General features: G+C 34.2%; 1 protein-coding gene across 6 annotated transcripts in view; it reads right to left on the minus strand.

The window, feature by feature from the left end:
* The window catches only part of LOC145248075 (protein PALS2-like), a 203812-nt gene that overhangs the window by 92174 nt on the left and 83952 nt on the right, over window positions 1–27686 (minus strand). For 2 of the 6 annotated variants that reach the window (XR_013863323.1, XM_080109855.1), the window contains exon 3: window positions 25019–25073. The exons of 2 other annotated variants lie outside the window; for them this stretch is intronic. Coding sequence is in view for 2 of the 4 variants with exons in the window: in XM_080109855.1 (XP_079965981.1) it covers window positions 25019–25025 (7 nt within the window). In the remaining 2 variants the exon portion in view is untranslated. Of the gene's footprint in view, window positions 1–15851; window positions 16288–25018; window positions 25074–27686 lie in introns of those variants that run through there. 2 more of the 6 variants (XR_013863321.1, XM_080109853.1) reach the window with 1 other exon arrangement.

Genomic DNA, 27686 nt, shown 5'->3' on the forward strand with positions numbered 1-27686 from the left:
AAACACCAGTGTCTGTAGGTAGTTAATCATTATTATAGTAAATAATTATATATATATATATATATATATATATATATATATATATATATATGATAATAAGACGACAAGAGTATGAAATGAACACACAAGACTATATATTGGTAGGTATAGAATGAATCAGTTATTGAATAATGGAATACAATCAAAATTTGGGGGATAGAAGGGACTCTTTATGCCAGGGCACTTTGAAGCCTAATGCTTTTCATCAGAAGAGTAGAGAAGGTGCTAGGTAGCATGGGGAACATCCGACGTCTAGCGTAGGGTTCATTAGGGGAGAAAAAGATCTAGAGGAATTATAAAATGTTGGTTGGTTGTTTTGTTTTACGGCATATCAACCCTTTTCAGGTTATTTAATGCCGAATCTGGTGATTTTGACGAACGATTTTTTAATATAGTATATTTGTTTTTTAAGTCGTATTCTATTTAACCCATAGCTGGGACCCTAACAGGTGCCACCACTCCGGGTCAGAGTGGACCTTGGAGCAATGGCAATTAAAGGGTGGCTCCACACTCCCTAAGGCCTGCAAGCTGGGGCCCTCACCATCGGATATAGTTTAAGGTCATATCCAGGACCATAGAATGTTGGGGGAAGCTTTATTGAATTCTAAATAAATAAAGAAGCTTATATATATAGTATGATATACAAGATTGTATATGGTCTTTAGCATAGTGTCGAGTTTAAGGGGTATATGTTTTAGGGTTAAAATTGGGGGTGTATTGTTGCTGCATGGTAAAAGTTTAACGGTTTGTGGGGTGTCTATTATCTATGGAGTGGTATTTTTGACGGGTACAACCTAAACGGCAAATGGCGGATATAAAAACGTTTATAATTAAGAAAAAAAAAAAAAAAAATTATAAGCGTTTTTATATTCGCCATTTGCCGTTTAGGTTGCATCTGTCAAAAATACCACTCCATAAATTTAAAACTTAAACTCAACACTATGTTAAAGACCATATACAATCTTATATATCATACTATATATAACAAACTTCTCCTTTATTTATTTAGAATTCAATGAAGCTTCCCCCAACATTCTATAATTCCTCTTGATCTTTTTCGCCCCTAATGAACCCTTCGCTAGATGCCGCATCTTCCCCATGCTACCTAGCACCTTCTCTACTCTTCTGATGAGAAGCATTAGGCTTCGAAATGCCCTGGCATAAAGAGTCCCTTCTATCTCCCAAATTTTGCTTGTATGCGATTATTCAATAAATGATCCATTCTATATCTACCAACATATAGTTTTGTGACATGCAATTCTCTATCTGTATAAAAGCCAAGAACATCTAAGGATGGAGTACTGCTGCCACATCTGGACAGGAACTGCTAAAAACAGCCTATCCTGCCTTGACAGAGTACAAAATAGACTTCGTAGCTTAGTGGGGGATGCCCTTTTCTCTTCCCTGCAGCCTCTCTCCCACAGAAGAGATGTTGCGAGCCTGTCTTTGTTTTATCGTTATTTCCATGGCAAGTGCTTGTCTGAGATCCAATCTCTGGTCCCCCCCCTCGCCAATCTTTCACGAGAAACGCCCATCTGGCTGAAACTACTGTCAATAATTTTCCTCACTCTTTATCTGTGCCTAAATCCAAACGTAGATTCCATGAGCAAAGCTTCTTTCTCAGAAGTGCATATAACAATCGGTTAAAACTCCATTCTGTATTTGGCCGTTTCTTTCTCATTACCATACACTTATTGGTAATAAAAATTGACATCAATGCAGACGACACAATTGTCTATGGCAACACCTCGAAGAGCATTGGTGATCAAGGTGTTCCTGACGCTTTCGCTCTCACTCTTTCTGCTGATCTGAAGCATGTGGTGCAATAGAGTAACTTGTTATTTGTAACATCTCTAAAACTAAGTTTTTTCCGCCCTTTCACCACCAATGTTTAGATCCTTGTTTTACCTTAGTCAAAATGAATGGTCCGCTTTCCTTAAAGAAGCTCCTTGTTTTTATAAGCTTCCAAGACCGACTTTCACTGAAGATGTAAACTGGGAAATATATATTAACTCTGATGTTAAGGTTGCTGAAGAATATTTGGATCATTCTATTGCTCCAGGAAGTATTGCACTCCTGATGCAATCTTTTATGTATCTGATTGTCAGATACATTCTAAGATGGAATACTATTACCACATCTGGATAGGCTCTGCTTAGAGCACTCTTTCTTGATTGGATAGAGTACAAAATCGATTTTGCAATCTAGTGGTGGTAGTGGGGGGGATGATCCTTACAGCTCCTTTCTTACAAAATAGTCATTGTTGGTTATTCTCTACTCTTTCGTTATTTTCATGGTAGGTGCTCAACTCCCCAATCTCTGTTCCCTCTATTACAAAATATTCACAGCAACAACTTGCTTAGATGCCATTACCACAACCTTCTCTCTTTTCACCACCAATGCTTAGATCCTCGTTTTCTTCTAGTTAAAATAGTTTTCTTTGAGAAAGTTTCTCTATTTAAACAGCTCCTAGAACTGATTCTCACTCCAAATCTAGAAAGGAGGACATATCCAATTTGTTAGTATCAAAAATGGTGGCCTCATTCTGGTCCCAGTCGATCCTTGAAGCATTTGGAAAAGGTATATGTCCCACTCTTTCCCCTAATTATGGTTGAGGTAGTTGGGTAGATTAGTCTCTTTAGCCAACATAGGGCAACTAATCTTAGGGTAATACTATCAATGTTGCCCCCCACCTCGTAGTGTTAGGAAGTTAAAAAAAAAAAAGAAAAAGGAAATAAGTTTATCAGCAAAACAAATGTATAAGAAGTTGTTCACCAAAGCATGCAAAGGCAACTGATAATAGGATTGTTGGCACTGATTTGGGACAAAAGTACCGAATAATAGAGGTCAATATATTTAGAGTTAGTTCTTTTTTACTAATGATTCACCATTTATCAAGGCCTGGAGACCACTAAAGGATAAAGATTAATGAGTAGTGAATAGGACAATGCCATAGTAATCGTAAGTAGTGAAAATTTGGTAAATTTGATTACGACTCATCAAGAACTTTTTTTATATTGGACTTGAAGACGACCATATTGTAGTCAACTGGAAAGCAGGCAAATGGAGCAGAGTTCTACAACTACAGTTCTAAGAAAATAAGCTTTGTTCACGGAATTCTCATTTAGGTTTAGGCACAAATAAAAGTGGAAGAAATTATTGATAGTGTTTTCAGCTAGACGAGTATTTGTCATGGAAGTTTGGCAAAGGGAGGGAACCATAGATTGGAGCTCAGACGAGTACTTGCCATGAAAATGATAGAGCAGAGATCGGCTCGCAACATCTTGTTTATATGCAGTTTGAGGAATGGCAATGAATTTTGTGACAGTTAAGAACAGAGGACAGTCTTGCATTTGTGACGATTTAAGACAGTTTTGAGTTGAGGACAGTTGCGAGCTTAACACGAATGCAAATTGTGACTTCAAGTAAATTGCAATGAGCTGACAGCAACTGAGGAACACAGCCTTGGCAGAAGGTGGTTTTTGCACGATTGCATCACATATGCACCTAGAACCCAACTGATCTCCACAGAATGTTTTCTATGGTGTTGTCTTATTTCTTTTCATACTTGTAAGCCATTGTGTTCTCCCCTCATCAACCAATGTGAGAAACGACGACATGGCCAGAAGAGAAGATGAAAAAGAAATCTGTAGCACAGAGCATTGGGGCAAGCATTTGTTGCCAAGTGGGAGAGCACAAGTTGTCAAAAGACTATACAATTTTTTTTTTTCAGCCATCAATGTGAGAGACGACAACAAGGCCAGAAGAGAAGATGGATGACGAGACTACAGGAATAATGTTGGAGTTAACGATCGTTGAGCGATCGAGAGCGCCTGTAGTCTCACATTGGAGAAATAAATTTCCAAAATAACACTGCATGCTCCAGTAGTGCTTCTTACCGTCTTGGATTTTCCCTTGACACTCATTTTAAGCAATAAGAATGATGCAGAACACCAAAGTTAAACAACATTGAACTTGATAAATACTTAAATGGGTAACCATTTTGAAATACGATGTGTAATATGTTTGATAATGACTGTAAAGTGACTTTCTCCCCGAGGTAATGCAGAGAATAGTAGGATAGTCTAGACCTTCTAGCCAAAGAGACGGATGTCTCCCAAATTACGGCAGTCAATCTCATTGTTTTTTTATGTCCTGGATTCTCCATATCAAGTGCAGTTCGGAATTGCACAACACTTGTTTCATGATAAACTCCTCATCGCTGAAAGAATATCTATTCTCTCCAGAGAGAGAGAGAGAGAGAGAGAGAGAGAGAGAGAGAGAGAGAGAGAGAGAGAGAAGAGGGGGGGCAATAATAGATGACATTTATCCAGGGAATCGGTTCCACTTTGGCGTTCGTTGTTGCGATTGTGTACATGTTATATTAAGTTGAGGTCACGTTCTACAAGAAAGACATTTATGTTCGCACACGCAGAAAGGATGATTGCATTGTTCTCTATGTTGCCGCCAAAGACAAGTGGGAGAAGAAGAGCTATTGTGCTGAAAACATTCAAGTTTGTTTATTTGTGTAGTTATAGATAATACACATGTCCAATACATAAAGAGTTGTATCTTATATTTTTAACCTTCCTTAAATGAGATATATATATATATATATATTATATATATATACACACACACAAGGGGGTCATCAAGGCCCGAGGGCAACTTGAGGATAAGGGTTAATGTGTGTACGGTAATCATCAGAACAACAGTGTATCAATTGTTAATAATGGAAATTTGGTATAATCTGATTATTTAAGAAGACGGCCTAGCAAGAACTTGTTTACATTGGACTTGAAGACAACCACATTGTAGTTAGTTGGAAAGCAGGCCAGCGAAACAGAGTTCCACAAGCGGGCAGTTTTAGGAAAGAAGCTTAGTTCATGGAATCCACATTTAGATTTAGGTACAGATAAAGAGCGGGGAAAATTGTTGATAGTGGTTGTAGCTAGACGCATGATTTTTGTGAAAGTTTGCCAAGGCGAGACCATAGATTTGAGTTCAGACGAGCAGTCACCATGAAAATAATGATAGAGCAGAGACAGGCTAGAAATGTCTGTTCTCTTTATATAAAGCTAGATATATTTATACATTTCTATGTACAGAATAATTTCCTAAACTAATCAACTGATCATTATGAACGTTGGGATATATTGTAGGAAACAAGTGGTGGTAGTGGGGGGGGGGGATGATCCTTACAGCTCCTTTCTTACAAAATAGTCATTGTTGGTTATTCTCTACTCTTTCGTTATTTTCATGGTAGGTGCTCAACTCCCCAATCTCTGTTCCCTCTATTACAAAATATTCACAGCAACAACTTGCTTAGATGCCATTACCACAACCTTCTCTCTTTTCACCACCAATGCTTAGATCCTCGTTTTCTTCTAGTTAAAATAGTTTTCTTTGAGAAAGTTTCTCTATTTAAAGAGCTCCTAGAACTGATTCTCGCTCCAAATCTAGAAAGGAGGACATATCCAATTTGTTAGTATCAAAAATGGTGGTCTCATTCTGGTCCCAGTCGATCCTTGAAGCATTTGGAAAAGGTATATGTCCCACTCTTTCCCCTAATTATGGTTGAGGTAGTTGGGTAGATTAGTCTCTTTAGCCAACATAGGGCAACTAATCTTAGGGTAATACTATCAATGTTGCCCCCCACCTCGTAGTGTTAGGAAGTTAAAAAAAAAAAAGAAAAAGGAAATAAGTTTACATGTACATGGTACATTTTTATTTTATTTTTATCGTTGTAAACTTTAACATTTAGGAGGTGCATATACACACGTATGTATGTGTGTATTATTTTTTTAAACAAACAAACAAAATAATATGCACATGTTATTTGCAGTGTTGCCTAGAATATATATTCCAAAATTCATAATTATGTATAAAGCTCCTTTAAGAAAAAGTTGAGCCTTTTTTAGGTAATTAACAAAAATCGATCAATCTAAGCACAATGCAATATTCCGACTTAGTGTCATTGAATATCAGACTATTTACTGTTTATGCCTGCCAGCCCGTCAATATAAATAGAACTTAATTTGCTTACTTGCTGTGCTAATTACCGGTAGCCTGGAGGTTGAATACTAGTCCACAGAGTTAAGGATGAGTTTGTGACAGAGTTTGAATTCCCCAACTGGCAGCAATTATCACCTACACTGATGAGAGTGTAAATTTGAAACATGTGACTGTAGATTTAAAAAAAAAAAAAAACTTAATATTTGTTATATATATATATATATATATATATATATATATATATATAAATAATCCACATACAGTACTGTTTCGCTGTTTCACAGTTCATCAGTGTGGCTAGACAGGCAACTACCTCAAGCCAAGATTGAACCCCGACCGACTGTACAACAGTCAAGCATCGTCCCAAATACCTAAGCTCGATTTGTTTACGCAAAGAGCATCGTTTTATACGCTAATGGTAATTCGCGTATCGTGTGTGTGTGTATATATGGCGATTAAGCTACACTGAATATTCCGCGTTTCATCCAATCTAGGACTCTTCAGGCTTATGCGTGCATAAGCCTGAAGAGCCCTAGAGTGGATGAAACGCGGAATATTCAGTGTAGCTTAATCGCCATATATATTTTATAAATTACTAACTAGCTCTACCTACGTATTGAGCACTTTTGAAGTAAATACTTAAAGTTTATGCATAAATCTATACTTTCGTTTATTAATTTTATGTGAGTAAATTAAGTAGTTATAAATATATATATATAAAGAAGTTAGAAGCCATTTGTCAAAATTCAGATATCTTTTTTTGAAATTTAAGAAAGACTAGCAAAGATATGCTTCCTCTAATTGCACCATATTTTTGCTGGGCTGGGAAGATCATATAATTGTTTGAAAAAATAATTTAAAAAACTACATACAATACATAGTTGAAGTAAAATAACGCTATCGAAAATGTTTATGTATTCATTCATTTTTTTAAATTTTTATTATCACATATGTCTAAATTCATGTTTTGAAGTAACTCCTAAATTGATGACGTCACATCAAAGCTGTAATTATTTTCTAAAGGTTATGTTTTAAATTCTATTTATAAGTCCAAAATAGGTCAATTGGTAAAGAACCAGACTGAAGATTTCAAGGTTTCGGTTTGGATTTTTGGTCATGGCATCCACTATTTGTTTGGAATTTATTTATTTTTTTTTTATAAATCATTTTTACCACAAATAGGGCATATTGCTATTTAGAGATAAAGGGATAATATCTGGGATAGTGTCTAACAGGGGACTGTGGGGAGTTGAGAGGCGAGATATGTGTTCACACTACATTTAAACTTCTGTGGATTACTACAGTCAAGGAAGCAGGAAACAGGTGGGGACTTCCAAAGTCTAGCAGTTAGAGAGAAGAAACTATTCAAGTAGAAAGCTTTTAGGCATCTTAGAACCTCAACAGGAAAAAAAAGGACGAGATTTTCATATTTCCTAACAAATAAAAAATTGTTTTGTTAGTGATTTATACCAAATGATTTTCGATAGTTTTTATCGATTTTATATTTACAGATCAAGATTTTATTCTTTTTAGTCATAAATAAAAGTGAAGGGAGTTTACACTCCGTAATTCAAATGTACTCTTACTCTACTCATCGACACTGAGAACATTTTTCGTAAGACACTTACGCTGGTTATCAATTATTGCGTTTTTATTTGCTAAAAGAAATTGTGCACTAAATCAAAAGTGGGCAAACTTCTTTCAGAGATAGCACTCTCACACTTTTTCTCCCAATTTTCTTGGAAAATTTATTTTTGTCGAAGTAACCTTAATTTAAGTTCATGAGCCAGAATTAACTTCATTCTGATGCCCTACCATTTCATTCAAACAAAAATTATAAGATTAATCTTAACTCAACATCCAAAAACATTGAAGTTATTAAACACAGAATTATTTTCTTTTGAAAGATAATGGCTTTTTTAAAACCTGTATTTTTTAAATTCTCCTTAAACGTCTACGACTCTTTTCAAGCATTTCAACGTTATAAATTACTCATAACACTTACGTGGAATGTTATTTCACTTGAAAACATTTTTTTTTGTCAACGTTAATAAAAATGAAAACAATACTGTTATGAGTAACTTTGATTTTTTTTGTTGAGTTTTAGAAATTTCAAACAAGTTTGTAAGCTTTTAAACTCTATGAATAGAAAATCATTAAAACTGCTTTTCAAATTCTTAGTATATCATCATATATGACAAGTAGAAAATGACAAGTTTTGAAAGCTATTTACATCCAATAATTTCATAACATTTTATTTAAAAAGAAATAACATTACCTTAATAAATTTTAAATCCCCGAAACAGTATTTCATGGTAAACAACTGATGATCCCTTAAATAACATTAGGACTATTGTGAATTCGAGAAAGCAAGTTGGTGCCACAATTGCAGGTGACTTACCGACTAAATAGTTTTCCAACGAATGATAAGAAAAATATAAAAATTAATTTTTAAATATGATATTTTAATTCATGCAGATTACGTATGTATTATTATAGAACCAATCCTCTAGCGATTATTTCACTATACCTAATATATAGTAGTGATATCAAAAGTTTCCAAAACATGACTTGGGTGTCATCAGCTAGAATCGAAACCAAAGCATACAACTCTCTAGTCTCATTCCTTAGCATCTGAGCCACGCCCATATGCATAAAAATAGTTAAAAAAATAAATATAGATTTGTATATGTAAACAGGTTTAGTCGACTACTTCTGCCAAGGTCAACTGTTTTTTTGTTTTTTTTTTCAATTTTAACCCCTTAGCAACAATTTTTACCGTCTAAAAACCAAATCGAAAGTGTGCTGCAGGTCCAAACACACTATATATGAAATGTCAACTCTGTAATGTTAAGAGAGGAGTTTGATAGACATTTTGCACACTTTGACAAGGTCACAAGCATAATGACTCATTTGAGCGGTCAGGTTTCAAGCCTGGCTTGAGGCAGTTGCCTGTCTAGCCACACTGATGAGCTGTGAGACAGCGAAACAGTACTGTATGTGGACGATTAATATATATACACACAAATATTTCTGTGTGCTAAACCGTTTTCATCTAAAATTCTACACAATTAAGCAGAGAAACTATGCATTAATAGAGCTCAGCGGAATCAAATTAATTCAATTTTTTTCATTGTTTATACGGTCCTGAGCAATGCCGGGTAGCCCCGCTAGTCTAATAAGAAATCATAAAAATGGATAAATAATGAGGTAACACTTGTTTTTCAAAGGAATATGCAAATTAGTTTTTTTTTTTTTTTTTTTTTTTTTTTACACAGTGATCACCACTTATCAAGGCCCGGAAGCCACTCAGGGATAAGGGTTATTGCAAGTACATTACGTTAGTGTGGAGATTTGACGAAGTGTTTACTTAAGGGAGCGGTTCATTAGGAATTTGTTAACGTTGGACTTGAAGACATCCAAGTTGTAGTCTGGTGGGAAGCAGGCAGACGGAACAGAGTTCCACAGGCGTGCAGTTCTAAGAAAGAAGCTTTGTTCATGGAATCCGCGTTTTGATTTAGGCACAGATATAGAGTGGGGGAAATTTTTCACAGTGGATTCAGCTAGACGGGTGTTTTTCGTGAAAGATTGGCGAGTTAACTTTCATATAGTCGCTCATGACTGGGTTCATTAAGAAGTTCATTTTTATCATTTTTAAGTAGAAAAAAAAGACTTAATAGCAATGTCAGAGAGAGAAAAAACTAACACACACACACACACAAATACTTTTGCAAAAATCAAGACAACAAAATATAAAATAAGAACACCATATTGTATATTTCCTTGTGTGTTACAATTGTTTCATAACCATTTGAACAAATTCAAATATTATATCATTTCAAAATATTCCCAAAATAGCTACTCTTCAGACATCAAAATACATATATATATATATATATATATATTCATAATCTATTTTAAGGGATCAAGCAATTGGACTCACCTGCTTCATCCACATTTATTTTATTTATTTTTTCAATTCCCTTCGAATTAAGTAAGTATCCTACTTTTGTATTTCTTATTTTTAAATGGTATTTCTACAATTTTCTATTTTCATCTTAATTTAATCTTTTAATGTTTTTTTTATTTTTATAATTATTTTCCTCTCCGATTTATTTGTTGATTTACTCTCCAACTCCTAAACTACACCTTGTAGTCTTTATGTTGATCTATTCAGTTCTCAAGTTTCCTTAGTTTCCAATAAATTGTTACTTACATGTTACGACATATTTGTTTATTATTTACCTTTTACATGCTATTTTTTAAAGAAAAAATACAATTAAAAGGTTTATTTAAATAATTTTAATTAATATTTATCTTCATCTCATACTGTTTATGTCATTAATTTAAATGTTAAATCTATCATTTCTAGCCTCATCTTAATATGAAAATGTTATCTTTGTTTTTTTTTTAATTTTTACTATTCCCGTATTATTCAATATATCGAGGCAGTGTAAGGGTCATAATTCGATTTTGCACACATTTTTCGATTTATAATTTTATCGAAATTTCTTCATATTCTTAATTCAGTATTTTGATTGTCATCTTTATTAAACTCCTATGCTTAATTTTATACTTGTAGTTCTCACATTATTCTCTTTATAGTAATCTAGGTTAAATTTCTCACTTATTCTGCTTCAAACTTATATTCTGATTTAGTTTATTTTAATCCATCATAATCTGTTCATTTCAATATTTTGCAATTACCAATATTTGACTTCTTTTTTTAAATTTCTTTTTTGACCTATTGAAATGTCTCGAGTGTTAGTTTATTACCAATAACAATAATTACATTTAATTCTGTTTTCCTCATTTAAGTTATATTTAGTTTATTTTCTATATGTTAATTTGTTAATTTAACCACCTACTACTTTTAAGTTTATTGCACCATCCTATATATATATATATATATATATATATATATATATATATATATATATATATATTACATACACACACACACACACACACACACACACACAATCATAACTGATTTAAGTTTAGCTGGTCAAAAAGTATATAAAAATTCATCTCATGACAACCCCCTCTTGTATCGACCAGTTTCCTTATGCTTTCTGTCCTTCATCCCCCCCCCCATTCCAGGCATGAAATAAAAGATCGATAAAAAAGACTGTATTAACGAACACATGTATCTATTGGCTGGCTACAGTTGAACGTGCAAGCGAATTCTTCCTAAGAAGAAATCAGAACAGCCGTCCCCAAGTTGGCAGATGACATAAGAATGTCACTAAAGTATTTTTTATGTTTGTACCCTCTTTTTGAATAAAAGGATCGATAGAAATACAATGTATGTGAAGTTTTTTATTTAAAAAAATTTTTTTTTACAAATTTCATCTGATGTTGCTCTTGTTTCGAAAATTACTGAAGATTCTAAAGTTTTGAGATGACGATGGCCTATTCGGACTACTGTTTTCGTGTTGAATGTTACACTCTTCTGGAGGTTGAAGGTTCAATCCTCAGTGTGAGCGACATTAAAAATACAATTATGAATTACTTAGGACTTCTACCCCGTTATGGCTGATGGAACAAGCTACCCCTGTCGATTAAATAAATAGTTGTGTCCTAAATTCCATGCATGTCCCCAGAGTTCGGTAGAAAGAGTCCAGAGTTCGGTAGAAAGAGTCCAGAGTTCGACAAGCTACACCTAAAGAAGGTCAAAAAGCAAAAGTCTGAAGAATCAAAATACGTAAAATACAATTTAATGGTTTTCAAACTATAACCAAAGTGTTTGTTCTGTTCAAAATTGGTACAAAAATACCGTGGGATAAAATGGAAATATGTTATAAACTCCTACAAGAGCTTTGGAAATAGATTCTATAACTAAATATATTCTGAAACAACAGAACTTCGATAAGTATGTTTCAACTTGAACAAAGGTGTTACAATAATATTGTGAGGTCTGTGTTTGTACTGGACGTTCAGAGAATGAAAATCTGTCACAAACTCCTAAAAGGAAACAACTGTGGAATTTCCACGAGTCTTGCTAGTCTATATAATAAAATAATAATAGCCTATATAATAAAAATAATAATAGCCTATATAATAACTAGAAAATATATCCAGTGTTGCTCTGTATTAGACGTAACGTTAAATTCCTTAAAACATGAAGTAAAAAAAATAAAAATAAATAAATAAATAAAATAATGGAAAGAAATCGAGACCTGCGCGTGCGAGTATTATGTATTTTTTTAAACAGTTCACTTCTTGTAGGTAAAAAAAAAAAAAAAAAAAAATACTCCAGCTGAGATCGAAACCAAAACCTAAAGACAGCAAGTCCAGTCCGATAACCACTATACGGATTTGCCAAGATCTTTAAAAAAGGTTTTCAAATATCGTGAAACCGTGGACAAACAGATAAAAATCCGATGACCCCTCACCCGCCAAAGTATCATTTTTAATTTTGATCCCTTAGCAGACCTTTGTTCCGGATGGAAAACAATTAAAAAAATTTTCACATGTCTGAATACCTTATATACCAAATTCCAAGTTTGGAGATAAAACAATCTTTGACCATACAGGTTGAGAAGTGTCCTCGCTGACGTACAAATTCTCACTTTTATAGATATATATATATATATATATATATATATACAGATAACAGGCTAAGGAAGTTCCTTTTGGTACGTACATCATCACCGTTCACACACTTATAAAAAAAATATGAGACTGTCCGACGGTTATTGATCAATCTGACGCGCTAAAGTAAAAAATTCGACTTTACCCATTTTACAATGAGTCGTTCCAAAATCAAAGTATGTCATGCCGTTGACTAAATTAATACAAATTTAAATAAAAGAAGAGAGATATTCGTTTTATTAGTTAAAGAATGTTAAGCGGATGATGACAATTATTTTTATGAAAAAAAAAAAAAAAAAAAAAAAAAAAGGATTTTCTTTTTAAGAGACGTTTATTATTTCGAAAAATAACTGCAAATCAGATTTATGTAGAAAGCACCGTGAAATTTCCACGGGGTCCTAAGAGTTTATTTTTTCGCCTCTATGTGACTTACATGTTATCATTTTTAATATTAATATTAAAATACCTTTTTTAAAAATCTTTTTTTTTTTAATTTTTTTTTTACTTATTTAAATGCTAAATTAAATCCATTAGAATGCATTTCTGTTTCTTCATAAACAAGTCGGCGATTTTAATCTTTTGTGATAGTTAAAAAAAATACTTTGTGACTATTCGAAATTTCAAAGGAATTTGGAAGCATTTAAACTGTTGAATACAATGTCTTTTAAACTTCTTTGTAAATCATTTTTTTACTAAAAGATTTGAAGTCTTGGTAGCTTTTTACATCCAACCACTTTATAAATAAAACATTACTCAATAAGATTAGTTATAATTTTATAACAATGTGATTCGATTGATAATACAATGATCAAACGAAATCATAATTAAATTTAACTTTTAAAATCCAATTTAAAACAAGACAAAAGTAAAACAAAAATTAAAGAACAAAAGACTTCCTGGAAACGCAAAGTAGATACAGTATTGGAATTTTAAGGAAACTTATTGTTCTTCAGATTCCAATAAAAACTACCATCCTTCATCAGCTGGTGCAAGAATAACAATAAGAACGAAACGGAGAGTACTAGAAACATGGAGAGACTTGCTGTCACTCAGACTCCAGGAAAAGCTATCCAATAATGATTGACATTAGAACTCGTAGAAGTGATAACATTGATATTTTTTTTAACAAAGTTTCACTTTTTTTTTTTGCACTCATTAGAAGTTCACAATCATTATCAATGTTATCTTGAATCTAAATGACAAATTCTATTCCTTTCGATCACTCTTGCAAATTACTTTGCATTCTTGCAATAGCCGTTTACTATAGAGTTCTATCAGATAACGAATGTTGGCTTTCTTCAGAATATTAGTGATAAGCTTATTCAGTGTTCTAGTGCTCTATCATTTAAATGGAGGTGGAAATAGTGCTTTTCCATCCTCCCAGACCCTTCAGGACTATTTTGCATGACTGATTCTGCCATGAGAGGAGGGAATCAGATTATGAGATCTTTCTTATGTATCTACCCCAACAGTTTAGCCCAACCATCCACCCCCACCATTTTTGTTGTTGTTGTTTTTTTTTTTATCCAAGTTTTCAATTGCCACTTAAAAGAAGGATTAAAATTTAACAGAAACGTAAGGACATGCCAAGGCTCCTGTAAAGAAGATGGGTTCCCTCTATTGTGCTAGAAATTTACTTGCACCTAAGAGTATCCTTTACCTCTACAAAGCCACCATTCGTCCATATATATGTAGCAATGTTGCCACATCTGGGCTGGTGCATCTACCACTAGTCTCTCAGACAGGGTTCAATAAAAGAATCTCCAACCTAATAGGTCCTGCACTATCGGCCAAGCTCCAACCTCTGTCCCATCCTCAAAATGTTAGACTTTAGAACTCCCTCCTCGTTTCTTTGACTGTACTGACATGCAGAAGTTTAAATGTAATACGAACAAACAGCTTGTTGCTCATCTCTCTACATAGTCCCCATATAGAGATGAGCCCAAATAGTAACCTCTTCTATCCAACTGTTAATACGCCTCGTTTTGGGTTATGAAGAAAAAAAATTTAAAAAATAAAATAAAAATTTAAAAATAAAATAAAAATTTAAAAATAAACATTTTTGGGTGACTCAGTTTAAGATGCATGATATCTTATAATTTGGTGATAGATTTATAATAAATATAAAACATTAAAAATTAAATTTAGTCGCATGGCCCTTTCTATGGAATGTGGAATAGTACTTCTATGGAATGTGCCCCGACGAACTTGTTGCACTTGTAGCGCCCCTATCCCCACCGGTCAACATCCATATCACCCACTCACCTGACAAGCTGCAAAACGTACCCTTTCATTGTAAAATTCCTCAGATGCCGAAATATTTTCTACCCTAACAACTTTTTTCAGACCGCTTGTCTTTAAAATTATCTCGCTGCTCCCTGTTTCCCGACTGTATCAACACGCGGAAATTTAAATGTAATGTGAACAAATACCTTGCTACCCCCCACCAAAGATTGATAAAAAACATGGCCCCTATCACAGTAGTCCCTTGCGCTTCAGTGGCAATGCGTCTTGAAGCGAACAAAAGTAAAATAAATAAAAGATACGGCTTTTAGAAACATGTTTTTTTTTTTTTCGATTAGCACGCGTATGCAAGTTCGTATTTACTTTGCCTTCCCACGAGAGCAGAGTTAGACTAGGGTCGTTTTTTTAATGTTTTAAAAGAACAAAAATTAAAAATTGTCTCAGTCGTGAAGGATTTCACCTCCATTAACAGAACAAAAAATTGAAGCGTAGCATCAGAATAGATACTACACTTTTATCTTGGCTCGAAGACCAAGAAATGCAAGATTTACTGGATATTAAAAAAATGTAGATTATTTTAAACACACACACGTATATATATATATATACACACACACACACATTATACATACATATATACACACACACACATTATACATACATATATACACACAGACACACATTATACATACATATATACACACACACTATACATACATATATACACACACACACACACATTATACATACATATATATATATATATATATATATATATATATATATATATATATATACACACACACACACGTGTGTGAAAAGTAATGATGTTAACGTTATAACTTGGAATCTTTTTTTTTTTGGGGGGGGGGGTCCATGTATGGCCAGAAAATGTCTTGTGTAAAAACTAAAACCAGAAGATTACCAACTAATGGTACTAGCACTAAAAGACCTACCTGGTTCGACAAGATAACCAGAGTTCCATATGGGTAATCGCAGTCGAGAAGGACTTCGTCCCATGACGGTGATAAATCGTCAGAGAGCATCGTCGTGGCCATCCCAGTTATTGGGAGTTTGGAGAGAGACAAGTTTTAGCAGCATGCCTTGTTGACAGGCGGACAGGCAAATAACGATGCAATTCTCGCTGTGTTCAATCTGCTTATTATTTGAAACATTACTACTACTACTACTACTATTGCTGCCACATGTTTAGATGATCTGTAGCTCCCCTCCCCACCTATACACGCACAGCGTCCTCTCCACTTGTTTTGTAAACCTAGAGAAATTGTACTTTCATTATCAATATTACTATTGGAGTTACCAGGATTTATCACTGCTGCTGCTTCCGATGCTGTGGCCGTTGTGATGCACGGAATGTGTGTGTGTGTGTGTGTAAGAAAGAAAGCGAGTGGAGAATGTTAAAATAAAAAAGGTGAAATAAGAGAAAGTGAAGGAGGATGGATAAAGTTGGGATGGAATAATAAAAAAAAAAGGAAACAAAAGAAATGTTTAGTTGAAATCTACGAACATATTAAGATAAGGAAGGGGCAGAGAAAGAAGGGAGAAAGGGAAAGGGGGAACGAAAAGAGAGAGGGGGAACGAAAAGAAAGAGAGAGGGGGAACGAAAAGAAAGAGAGAGAGGGAACGAAAAGAAAGAGAGGGGGGAACGAAAAGAAAGAGAGGGGGGGAACGAAAAGAAAGAGAGAGGGGGGACGAAAAGAAAGAGAGAGGGGGGACGAAAAGAAAGAGAGAGGGGGGACGAAAAGAAAGAGAGAGGGGGGACGAAAAGAAAGAGAGAGGGGGAACGAAAAGAAAGAGGGAGGGGGAACGAAAAGAAAGAGAGGAAGGGAAACAAAGAGAGGAACGAAACAGAAAGAGAAAAAACATATATAAAATGTTGAATGAGGATGTTTCATGGTTATGTGTCACTCACCAATATTTATTAAACTAGATATGCATTTCACCGAGTTTCACCATTTCGTGATGAGCATGAAATGCCCCATAACCTTTAACTTTTCATTACCAATTCAACATTTTTAACCAAAGTTACAAGTTTTCAAACTTGCAGAGATTTCAAATTTTAGAGTGAATTAATAAAAGTTATTGTGGTGACAAGTCTTACCTAACTGATATTTGAAATGTTAAATCTCAACTCTAAACAGATTAGATCTTTGAGTTGCTCTGGATAATGTCTGTCCCTCTTTCTCGTTTAGCCACAAGTAAATCTAGTCTGAAATTTTTTTTTTTTTTTTTTTTTTGCTCTCTTGTGTTGACTTATATACCCATAAAAGATACGCCGACTATTTTGATGTAAAATATGGCGTTAAACTTCATTTTTTTTTTTTTTTTTTATTGCTTTTGGCTATTTTTAGAATGGAGTGCAAAATGTCCAAACACCTCTATCTCCTAAACATTGTTTTATCCGTTTTCTCACAAACTGCGATTGAAATCTCGCTTAACATCTTATAAAAACATGGTCAGTGTAAGATTATAAAGATGTATAAGAACTTAGATGTGGTGGATCGCTTTAGAAGTTTCATTACTTTATCGATACCATTGGAGCACAGGGAGGAGTAGGTGCTAGTGTAATTGCAAGACTTGAAAGTTAAAGGAACTTCAATTAATAGCTAGCAGACCACCGTCAACCAAGAGAAGTGTCTATCAAGTGTGTGTATGAATTGTAATATATAAAATAAAACCTAACCAATGACGATTGAGGACATGCGTTGCATGGTACGATAGATGCGTAATGTTAGCGGTAAAGAAGAGCTAAGATCTGATATTTTCAGAGAAAGATTGAATCTAGACTGTATGGAGAGGTGTGTGTTGAACAGGAGACTGCGATGGTATGGCCATGTTGAAGAATGGATAAGAGTTCTTGGATTAGTAGATGTAGAACAGTTGAAATAGCAGGTTCAGTTCACAAAAGAAAGCGAAGGATAACAACGGAGGAAGTGATAAAAAATGGACTACTTTCTGCTCTTCAACATTAAATTCACAAGTGATCCCTAGTTGTATATCCCGGCCAAGGAAGATGGCGATATTAATTTTTGCAGAAAGGTATCTTTGTCCTCACACATACAGTGTCTATTATTCATAAACAGTCATCCATCTGCTACTGACCAGGCTCAATATCGTTTAACTTCGGTGATCTAATGAAAACCAGTGTGTCATATCTGTTTGTCAAGCAACATCATAGAAAACATCAAAAACAGCTAACTTGAAGTATTAGTATTGTTTGTAAACCCGATAGCAACTGCTTTTTTTTTTTCCAAATGACATTGATTATAAAAAAAATGCAGGTAATTTTTGGAAGCAATATAAAAAGTAATGCTAGCGCGGATGCAGGAGTTAAATGATATAAGGTTGGTGCAAAAATAATGCTTTTTGACATGAAGTTGAATGTCAAAAAACGACATTATTTTTGCATTAACTTAATAGCTGATCGGTGGAATAGTATTGTTATTATTTTGCAACATTTTTCTGCTTATAGTTCGTTGGTAGTAATTGTTTTGCAAGTATAAAACTAGATACAAAGCAGTAACCATTTTTGTCAACCAAGAAGGAAAAACAAAAACAAGCAAAAAAAAAAAAAAAGAAAAAAAAAAGCCAGGCAAGTGGTTGAGATAAAAGTCACACATTTCACTGAAAGCGTAAGCACCTTATCCTTTAGACTTAGGAATTCTTGCATCCTGTGACATACGAGGCAGTCAAAGTAAACCATTTTCTGTGTGAAACCAGATTCACAACGTCCCTCCAGTTTCTTCCTGTTGCAATCAAATCTTTCTTGATCGTCTGCTTCCAGTTCACTTCATCTTCCTCCTCTTCGTTTTCCATCAGCGATCCATTGGAGCACTTGGTTGGCAATTCTTTCTGGGGCCAATCTTAAGGTATGTCCAAGCCAGCCGAGATGTCGTTTGCAGATTACTAATGGTACTACTTACCTTAAACCCAGTAAGTTCCCAAATTACCAAATAGAATTGTCCCCAATTTGGCATGAAGCATGCAATATATATATAGCAGGTTCACTACTATTATTACAAGCAATAACAAATGTGCTGGAATTCTACTAAATTTGCAATGCAAAACCCTTGGAATATAGTGTAATAGAATTATGAATACTAATGACGTTTAAATAAAGCTTAACTGCAAGAGTTGAACCAGAATTTGACTTTGGCCAAATTTGGGGTACTTTTCATAAAAATGGATCAGTATTTTATCATTTTAAAAGCAAAGCAAAATCATCAGCATCATCATATTCAGTTTAATGTTCATTTTATATGCTGGCATGTGTTGGACGGCTTTTAGAAATTAGCTTCGAAACTAACCTATTTCTGGTCAGGTCTTTATCCTTTTTTTTTCTCTCAAGTCCATCCTTATCACTTTTTCTGATTTTGTTGATCTTATCCTGGGAACTGAAACTGTTACCTCAACTGTTTTACATCTACTAATCCAAGAATTTGCATTCATTCTTTGAATGTGGTCACACCATCAAAGTCTCCTGTTCAGCATATATCTCCCTATACTATCCAGATTTAATCTTCGGAGGCTATCAAATGTAAACCTGTCTTTAAAATTCACTTTATAGAACTATCATAACAGTGTCATATCATTTCTCTCCATGCAATACAAGTCTTCAAACCAAAATGTATGGCCATTTTTAAAGTTTTGTCAACGAAGAAAATATTGGTATTGAAAACGACATATTAAGCTAGTTACAGCTTATCTTCTAAAAATTACTGAACTTAGAACCTAATTAACATCTCTCTCTGTCTTCCAAAACTATTAATATCCTCTGAAAGGTTGCATGTGACAAGGAGTTTATAGTAAACCTGTTATATATGAGGGGCCCTACATCGATGGCAATTAAGTTAGCTAGTGTTAATTTTAACAAGGGTCACACTGGGTGCATGATAACCCAGATCTGTAAAACAGAATCGTTTTAAATAAAGAAGGATGATGTAAAGTTGAGACAGAGAGTGGTCAACAGGTTAAACGGTAGATAAATCAGAGTTAAACAATGATGAATGCCGTCACATTTTCAAGCTGAGAAAAACAAACATTTTCAAATCAGTCTCTCCATGGAAGTCCTGTGAATGAGACGCTGTCAATAGTGTATAATAATTAGGCACCGCCAAAACTGGGGGGGCCGGTCAGTACTTTTTGACGGACCGTCTTTTTAAAAATCTACCAAAAATCAGGTAATTATCCGATCAATACGAAATTTTCAGCGATTATTAGGAGAAGAATGAACTTTATAACAGTGTACTTATTTTTCATAAACGATATTTATATATATATATATTTTTGCTTACAACCCCCCCCCTTGTTTTGAAGTGGGAACAAATATGCTTAAAATAATCATCTGAAACTGAAATCAACATATTGTGTTATTGTAAGGGACAGAATTATAGATTAAAAAAAAAAAAAAAAAAAAAAAAAAAATTGTTTGCATACCTTATTTTGACGTCTGAATATCAGAACTTCGATTGTGTTTAATTATCCCGCTTTTGAGTTTTGAAGTGTGAAATTCGGTGAATATGTTAAGTAAAATAATTAATTTAAGTTAAGCAAAACAAAAAAAATTTTTTTTAAATATTTATACGAAAAAAGCTATTTTAAAATTTTTGATAAATAAATTAACAAGTTTTTTTTAGCGAGCCGAATAATGCATGACCATTATTAAACAGGGCATGCTTTGAATAATCGATACCAAAAAAAACAATTCGATAAATATTGTGCCCTTTGTGTTAAAAATAGCATCATTTTTTTCGATCCCGTTTGAAAACGTTTGCCGCCTTTCGACTACGGTGGACCAAACGCGCTGAAATAATTTTTTTTTATTCAGCTTTAAATTGCCCCCCCCCCCCATTTTGGGGAGCCTGCCCCCCACACACATACACATTAAAAACCAAACGCATACAAATGGTCACCCATCTGGTACTGGCCAGCCTCAGCTTAATAATACATTGAAATTTTCGTCACTGAAAAATAAGTTTTTTTTGGCCTGTTTGGTCTTCCATAGTTTTCTTATCATCAAAAGAAAACGTAAACAGAGTCGATCTGAACTCTACGTCAATGCGAAATATTTGGTTACCTATATGAATAAGTGGAATTATTTGAAATTCAGGTACTTATATTATAATATTTTTGCATATTCTCTTAGAAAATCATCCTAAATCTTAGTTAGACAATAAATAAATTAATTAATTATTTCAAAAACCCTTTTTTTAAAATATTTAAGTACGTTTTTTGTGCAAGACAAAAAATGTCAATTGTTAACTTTTTGGGAAAATTTAACATTTAAAATTGAATTAAAAATAGTAGAAAAAGTTTTACATTATTCTGTTTTCTATATGATAAAATTCAGGGTTTTATCTTTCTGGAAAAAAAAAAGTTACTCAGAAATAATGGATTTTAATAAATGTAATTTCGTTTTAAAAAACAACAACAACTTGATTTTGCGGCCATTTTTGGCGGTGCCTAATAATAATCTAAGTGGAATGTTACCCTGATGTCTCTGTCTGTCAGCATAACTCATTTCAGTAATTTAGAAAGTTAAGTAAACAATTAGCAAAGATAACATTAGTTTCCATCTCTTAAGTCCATTCTCTAAATAAAACATTGAAGAAATCTCAGCAAAATGTCCCTTTGTGTTACTTCTTCATGAAAAAAGTTTTATCCATCTTAGTTGAATAAGTGAGACGATTGACAAGCATTCATGAAACACGTCAAAGACAAGGTGATAAAAGACCCATTCATAAATATATAAACACCCTGCATAGTTGAATGATGACAAATGACATCACATTTTCTGAGCTGAGAGAAAAATGAGGTTTTCAATCAGTCCCTGTGTGGAAGCCATGCAAACGAGAAGCCACCAATGATGTAAGAAACTTATAATCTAAGGAGAACGTTACTTTGATGTCAGTAAGTTAAAAAGTTAAGAAAGTAATCAAGATAACAGCTTCTTTCTTGTGTCATTCTCTCGAAGTAAAATGATTTATGGAAACTCTCAGCAAACGTCTCCTTATATTACTTACCTCATAAAAAAAGCTTATTACATCACAACCATTAGCCAAAACCATAACGATGAAGTGGCACCAGACAAGCACATAAATGCCCCGCACATATATATGAAAAACTTCATTATGCTATTGAAAATTGCAACCAAGGGTTGTGCAATCACACTTCTTGTATGGAATTGTTTACACCCAATAGTAAAAAGAAATGAAAAAATGATGAGAAGCACTGCTGGAATAAGCAGAGAAGGACTGGTGTAATTTCATAGTTTTCCTTCTAAACTAGCAAGGTTTAGGAATTTAGTCTACGCTACCATTCAGTTTCCATTTTCTAACTTATTCCCAAATGGTCATCCATTAAAATATTGACCAACGTCGCCATTGCTTAACTTTCGAGATCTGATAAAAAACTGGTAATGATATCAAACACTGTGAAAGGCGTTCAAAAAGTAATGCCCCTGACCCACTTCTCATAGCAAGAAAGCAACGAAACTTGGCACAATTATTAGTCTTTCTCTACATAAAAACCACCCAGGTTTACGCATTTCTCCCATAGTTTAGTGAAGCTGTGGAGACCATTTTTGTTGAACTTGCTAGGTTGCTCCTTGTGACTTCAGAAATTAAGGCTGCATCATCTGGAAAACACTTCCCTTCAAAAAACAACTTTATAGCTGGGCAGAGATGAAAGTCAGAGAGTGCAAGGTCAGGAGAGTAGGGAGGATGGAGGAGGATTTCATAGGCACATGCTTGTGCTTCTGATCTTGCAACTTGCGCATTGTGGATAGGAGCATTGTCTTGCAGGGGGAGGATACCTTTGCTGATCTTGCTCTGCCTCTTGATTTTGATAGTTTATCTTTTTCCTCAGAAGTGAAGCGTAATAAGCTCCTGTAACTGTGATACTCTTTGCGAATAAATCTGTCATCACTACTATGTCCTGTCCTAAGTATTTAGCTTGATGTGAGTGGCAAATGCCAGACAAGTCTCCCACGCGGTCTAGTCCAAAAGGTTGACAACAATCAGGTTGCATGCAATAATATCGCTTATAGATACTTGAGCTAGGTGTTCCTTGGTTTACCACACTTCTGAGTTTTCGAAATATCCAGATAAATGATGGAGTTAATGCAAGAGGTGGAACGCTGAATGTCGTCAAACCACCCGCAACACCAAGCACATAAAGCATCCGTAATCCTACCAATACTAAGTTTCTGATGAAGCACACTTGATGGGATCCTTTCTTCCAGTTTACAGTCATACATCCACATGATCATAGCACAATCATTATGCCGAAGCTGTTACAGATCACAAATGTTTGGTAGGTTGGTTTACAGCGTGTCAACCTTTTTTTAGTTATTAAACACCAAATCAAGTAACTATGAAAAAAGTTGGTACGTTTCAAATTCTTTCTATCTTCAAATATTTATTCATGGTGTTTAGTTTGATTGTTTTGTAGAAGAAAATTAGTTTTTTTTTTTTTTTTTTTGATTTTGCAGAACATGATTGAGTTTTGCAAAGGAAAAGGAGCAAAACAATAACATCAATGTTTGGTGAATTTTTGTTCAGGAAGTCAATATCTTCAGACAGCCTGATCTGGTAGTACAAGATGCCCTAACAGGTATTCTCACTTCTGACCGAAGTGGACCCCAGAGTAGTGGTAACTAAAGGGCAACTCCACATTCCCTACAGCCTCCAAATGGAGCTTCACTACTGGATGTCTTTTAAGGTCAGAGCTAGGACCATAACTGTTACTAGAAATATCTCTTCTCTATATAAATAAAATGAACTCATTTTTTCCCGTCTGATTTTGACATTAATAGGATTAAAAATCAAGATACTTCATGCAAATATAATATGCACAAACGGCAGAACAATATCTGAGGTGTGTTATAGGTTTATTATTTCTCAAATTCCTCAATAATCTTAGATTTCTATACTTTTTCTGCTGAGAAGTCACGGCCAAAATCGGTTAAGATCAATGGAAGTGGTAAAATATTTTCTCTCTAATAAATTCCTCCTCCCCCTGCCACCACTTAACACCGTTTGGGGATCATTCACAAGGAACAGTTGAGAAGAGAACACCGGTTTGGCTTCGTAGTTCTTTCATGTGAAGTTATTTAAAATCACTAAACTAAGCTGCAGTGCTCTGTGGCGTAGTGGTTAGCATGCTGGACAATTCACATTATATTTTCACGTTCGCGCCGACCTACCGTAGTCGTTTTTTTTTTTTTCCTAAACAACTGGAATGGACTTTTCTTGGTGGCCGAACTGTTAACGTTGCAGATGTATTTTTTTTGTTTTTTTTCACACTTTATTTTCCTACTTTTACTCATGACTCCGGGTTTGATCCTTCCTACTTACCTACCATAACATTTTTTAAAACTCCCCCACCCCCGTCCCGGAAACAAACACTCGGGCAACGCCGGGTACCCCCGCTAGTTTAAAATATTGTCATAAATTTGGAATTATAAACACTCATACACATATCTGTTAGTTTTACTTATTATGTACGACAAATTAAGGGTAACTCCACATTTCTCAAGGCCCCCAAATCGGGTCACACAATTAGGTCTTTTAAAGTCATGCTCAGTACTACAAGAGTTTGGGGTCCATGTCTTACTGCGATGCAAGTTATCAGAGAGAACACAGACTGAAAAGACTTTCTCCAAATCTTGAAGGAACTGCGCCTAGACACAAGGATTGTCAGCAGCTTTCTGAATGCAACAATTAGTGATACAGCATTTGCACCCACCACCACCATCCAAGAACATGTCGCCCAAGTAGCTGAAAGTAGATTGAATTAATTGATGAAAATCAGACTTTTATAGTTGTGGAAGACCTATATAATTGATAAACTTTTTCCATCTCTTTAGAGCATTATCCCAGTCTAATAAGTATAAAACCAAACCAGCTGTGACAATGGGAATATAAGCATAGAATATCAAGCATTCATTAAATAAGTGACTATAAGACAGGTACTTATAAATATTTTACACCGAAATGGGGGGGGGGGACAAACAAAAAAAAAACAGAAAAAGCCAGCAGCAGAAGGAACGAGGAGAGAAACAGTGTGAAAGGGAGCAAATGAAAAAGACTAGCATACGTACATGCCATTGTTGCTGCTGGTTTTGTACTAATAGACTGGTTTAGTTTTCAGGAGAGCTGGAGAAATGTATAAAATTACAAGTCATTAAGTTCCCTTATAATTTAAAAAAAAAAAAGAGGGGGGTAGTTTTGTAAATGGTTATACGAAATCCTTATCTATCAAAACTATCTTCTAAATCCATTTTAGGGATCTCCATCAGCAGGGTGGTGACGGTGGCTGAATGGTTAATGATGGATTCAAATCCAGTTTGGTCGACAGAAACAGTTTCACTTGGGGATATTGGCAGCGTTCCCGTGGTCCCTTCGTAAGTACAAGATGTCACTGTAGAAAGAATTCTAATGAGAAAGATATCGGGGGAACACCAACAATAGCCAACAATAATAATACGATTCATTCGAAATGAATGAATAATGCTCAATAGCAACAACAATTAGCAATGACAATGGGCGTAAAACGTAAAATGTGGAAAATTTGTAAACATGTAAATTTAAAAATAAAATTTAAAAAATACCCATGTAAAATTATTCTTGTCAAAACATTGCATGAAACTTGAAACACGTGTAAAGAATTCTGGGTGTGTATACAAAATGAGGCGACAGATCGATTTAAAAAAAAAAAAAAATGTCTTTAAGCAAAAACATTTTTTACTTAATCGTCATGTGGAAAATAGTAGTATATCCAAAAATTATAAAAATACATCGGGTAGAATAACTGTTATTGTGTTTTTTAGTAAAAAAAACAAAAACAAAAAAAAAAAAACGTATTTCGATATCAGCTAAACATGTTGGACGCCATTACAATGTAATCTAAAATATGCATTCTGGGTTATATCTCTGTTTCTGCAATCTTCACTCTAAAACATCTACGAAAAATGAAATTTTCCCTCTAAATCATTTTTAACTTTCTACTCGATGAATTTTCGTAATTTTGGGGCATATTACTATTTTCGACATAATTCAGTAAGTAATATAGTTTTTGTTTAAAAGGACATATTTAAACAAAAATCGATCTGTCGCCTCTCTTTGTATAAGTACTGAATTCAGATTTCTTCGAAACGTATTAAATTAATTACCTCAACAACAACAATCATCAGTTTTGTTGAATTATCCCTAAATATCAATAAAAAGAAAAGATAAGCCCCCCCCCCGTGGTCTCATGTAAAACATCAGACTTCTTATCGGGTGGTGACGCGTTCGATCCTTGTCAACTAAGTCTAGCCGTACTGATGAGGACCTATACTCCGAAACATGCATGTATATGAAGGACTTTTATGCATGTAATAATATTTAAATAAAAATGAAAAGAAATTTTTTTTAATATTCTATGCATCGTTGTAAAATTATTTGCTTCTGCATTGCTCAGGAATCTTCACTTTCAAGTGGTTTCATTAACAAAAAAAATAAAAAAAAAAATAAAAAAAAAGAACCGTGTTACTTATGTACAAACTGATCAATACGCAATAATTATCAGAAAACAAGGAATTAATGCGAAGTCGATATCCGGCGGACCAACCGACGAAGCCGACGAACAACGCACACTTTTGTATGTTCTTGTTAATACAGTTCGCTAGTCTACCCCCCTTTTTTTTTTTCTATTTTGGTTAGTTTTAAGAGATCAAGGGGTTCCCTCCTGGAGCTAACACTTGATCCCGTTGTTAAAAAAAAAAAAAAAAAAAAAAAAAAAAAACCTCTTTCAATCATAACGCATTAGGATTTGCTAAGAATTTAAAATCCAACTTAAGCTTTTATTCAACATATGCCTCCAAATTATTTTCAAATTTCAAAGAGTCACACAATAAAAAATAATTTATTTTTTCGAAAAAAAGCTGCATTGTTTACAAAGAAACCAAAATGCATTTTGATTGATTAATTTTACAAAATTCAATGTATATATTAAATCGGATTTATAGAAGCTTCGCTTTTTTTTTCTTTACATTGCCTTTTTTTATTAAAAATGAAAGAAAAATAAGCAAAACCAAAATGGAGAAAAAAGAAAAAAGACTGAGGAATGGAGGCGCTGGGTAAATATAACTAATTTATAATAAGTTAGAGGCGTGGCAGCTTTTAAATTGGCTGAAAGTAAATTAATGCTTATAGGCAAACTATTATATAGATTCTACGCCAGTAAGTAGCGATTATTAGTTCGCGTGAACTTTGATAGGGCCATCTCAGGAAGACTGGATCAGCATACAGAATAGTACTAAGAGAGGTTGAAGCAAAGTTAAAGCGAGGGAGGGACAGAGGTAGACAAAACAGTGAAACGATATGAGAATACGAGATGACGTCACGTTTTCGAGAGAGAGAGAAAGAGAGAAAGAGAAAGAGAGAAAGAGAAAGAGAGAGAGAAAAAGAGAGAGAGAGAGAGAACAAGGATCGCATTGGGTGTATGATAACAGAATCATTCCCAGGGTTAAATGAAATATAACTGCCATAAAATAGAGGCAAGGAAGTGAACAACAGATCAAATGGGAGATAAATCTGTTAAACAATGATGAATGACGTAACGTTTTTGAACCGAGTGTAATCAAGGTTTTCAAATCACTCTCTCGGTGGAAGCTGTGCGAACTAGACACTGCCAATAATGTAGAATAATCTAAGCAAAATGTTAACTCGAGTCTGTCAGTCTGCGTCACTCATTTCATTAAGTTGAAAAGTACAGTAAACAGTAAG

Source organism: Euprymna scolopes, chromosome 26 (genome assembly GCF_053919585.1).
Source record: "Euprymna scolopes isolate OS-2025 chromosome 26, ASM5391958v1, whole genome shotgun sequence".
In the NCBI taxonomy this organism is placed as follows: Eukaryota; Metazoa; Mollusca; class Cephalopoda; order Sepiida; family Sepiolidae; genus Euprymna; species Euprymna scolopes.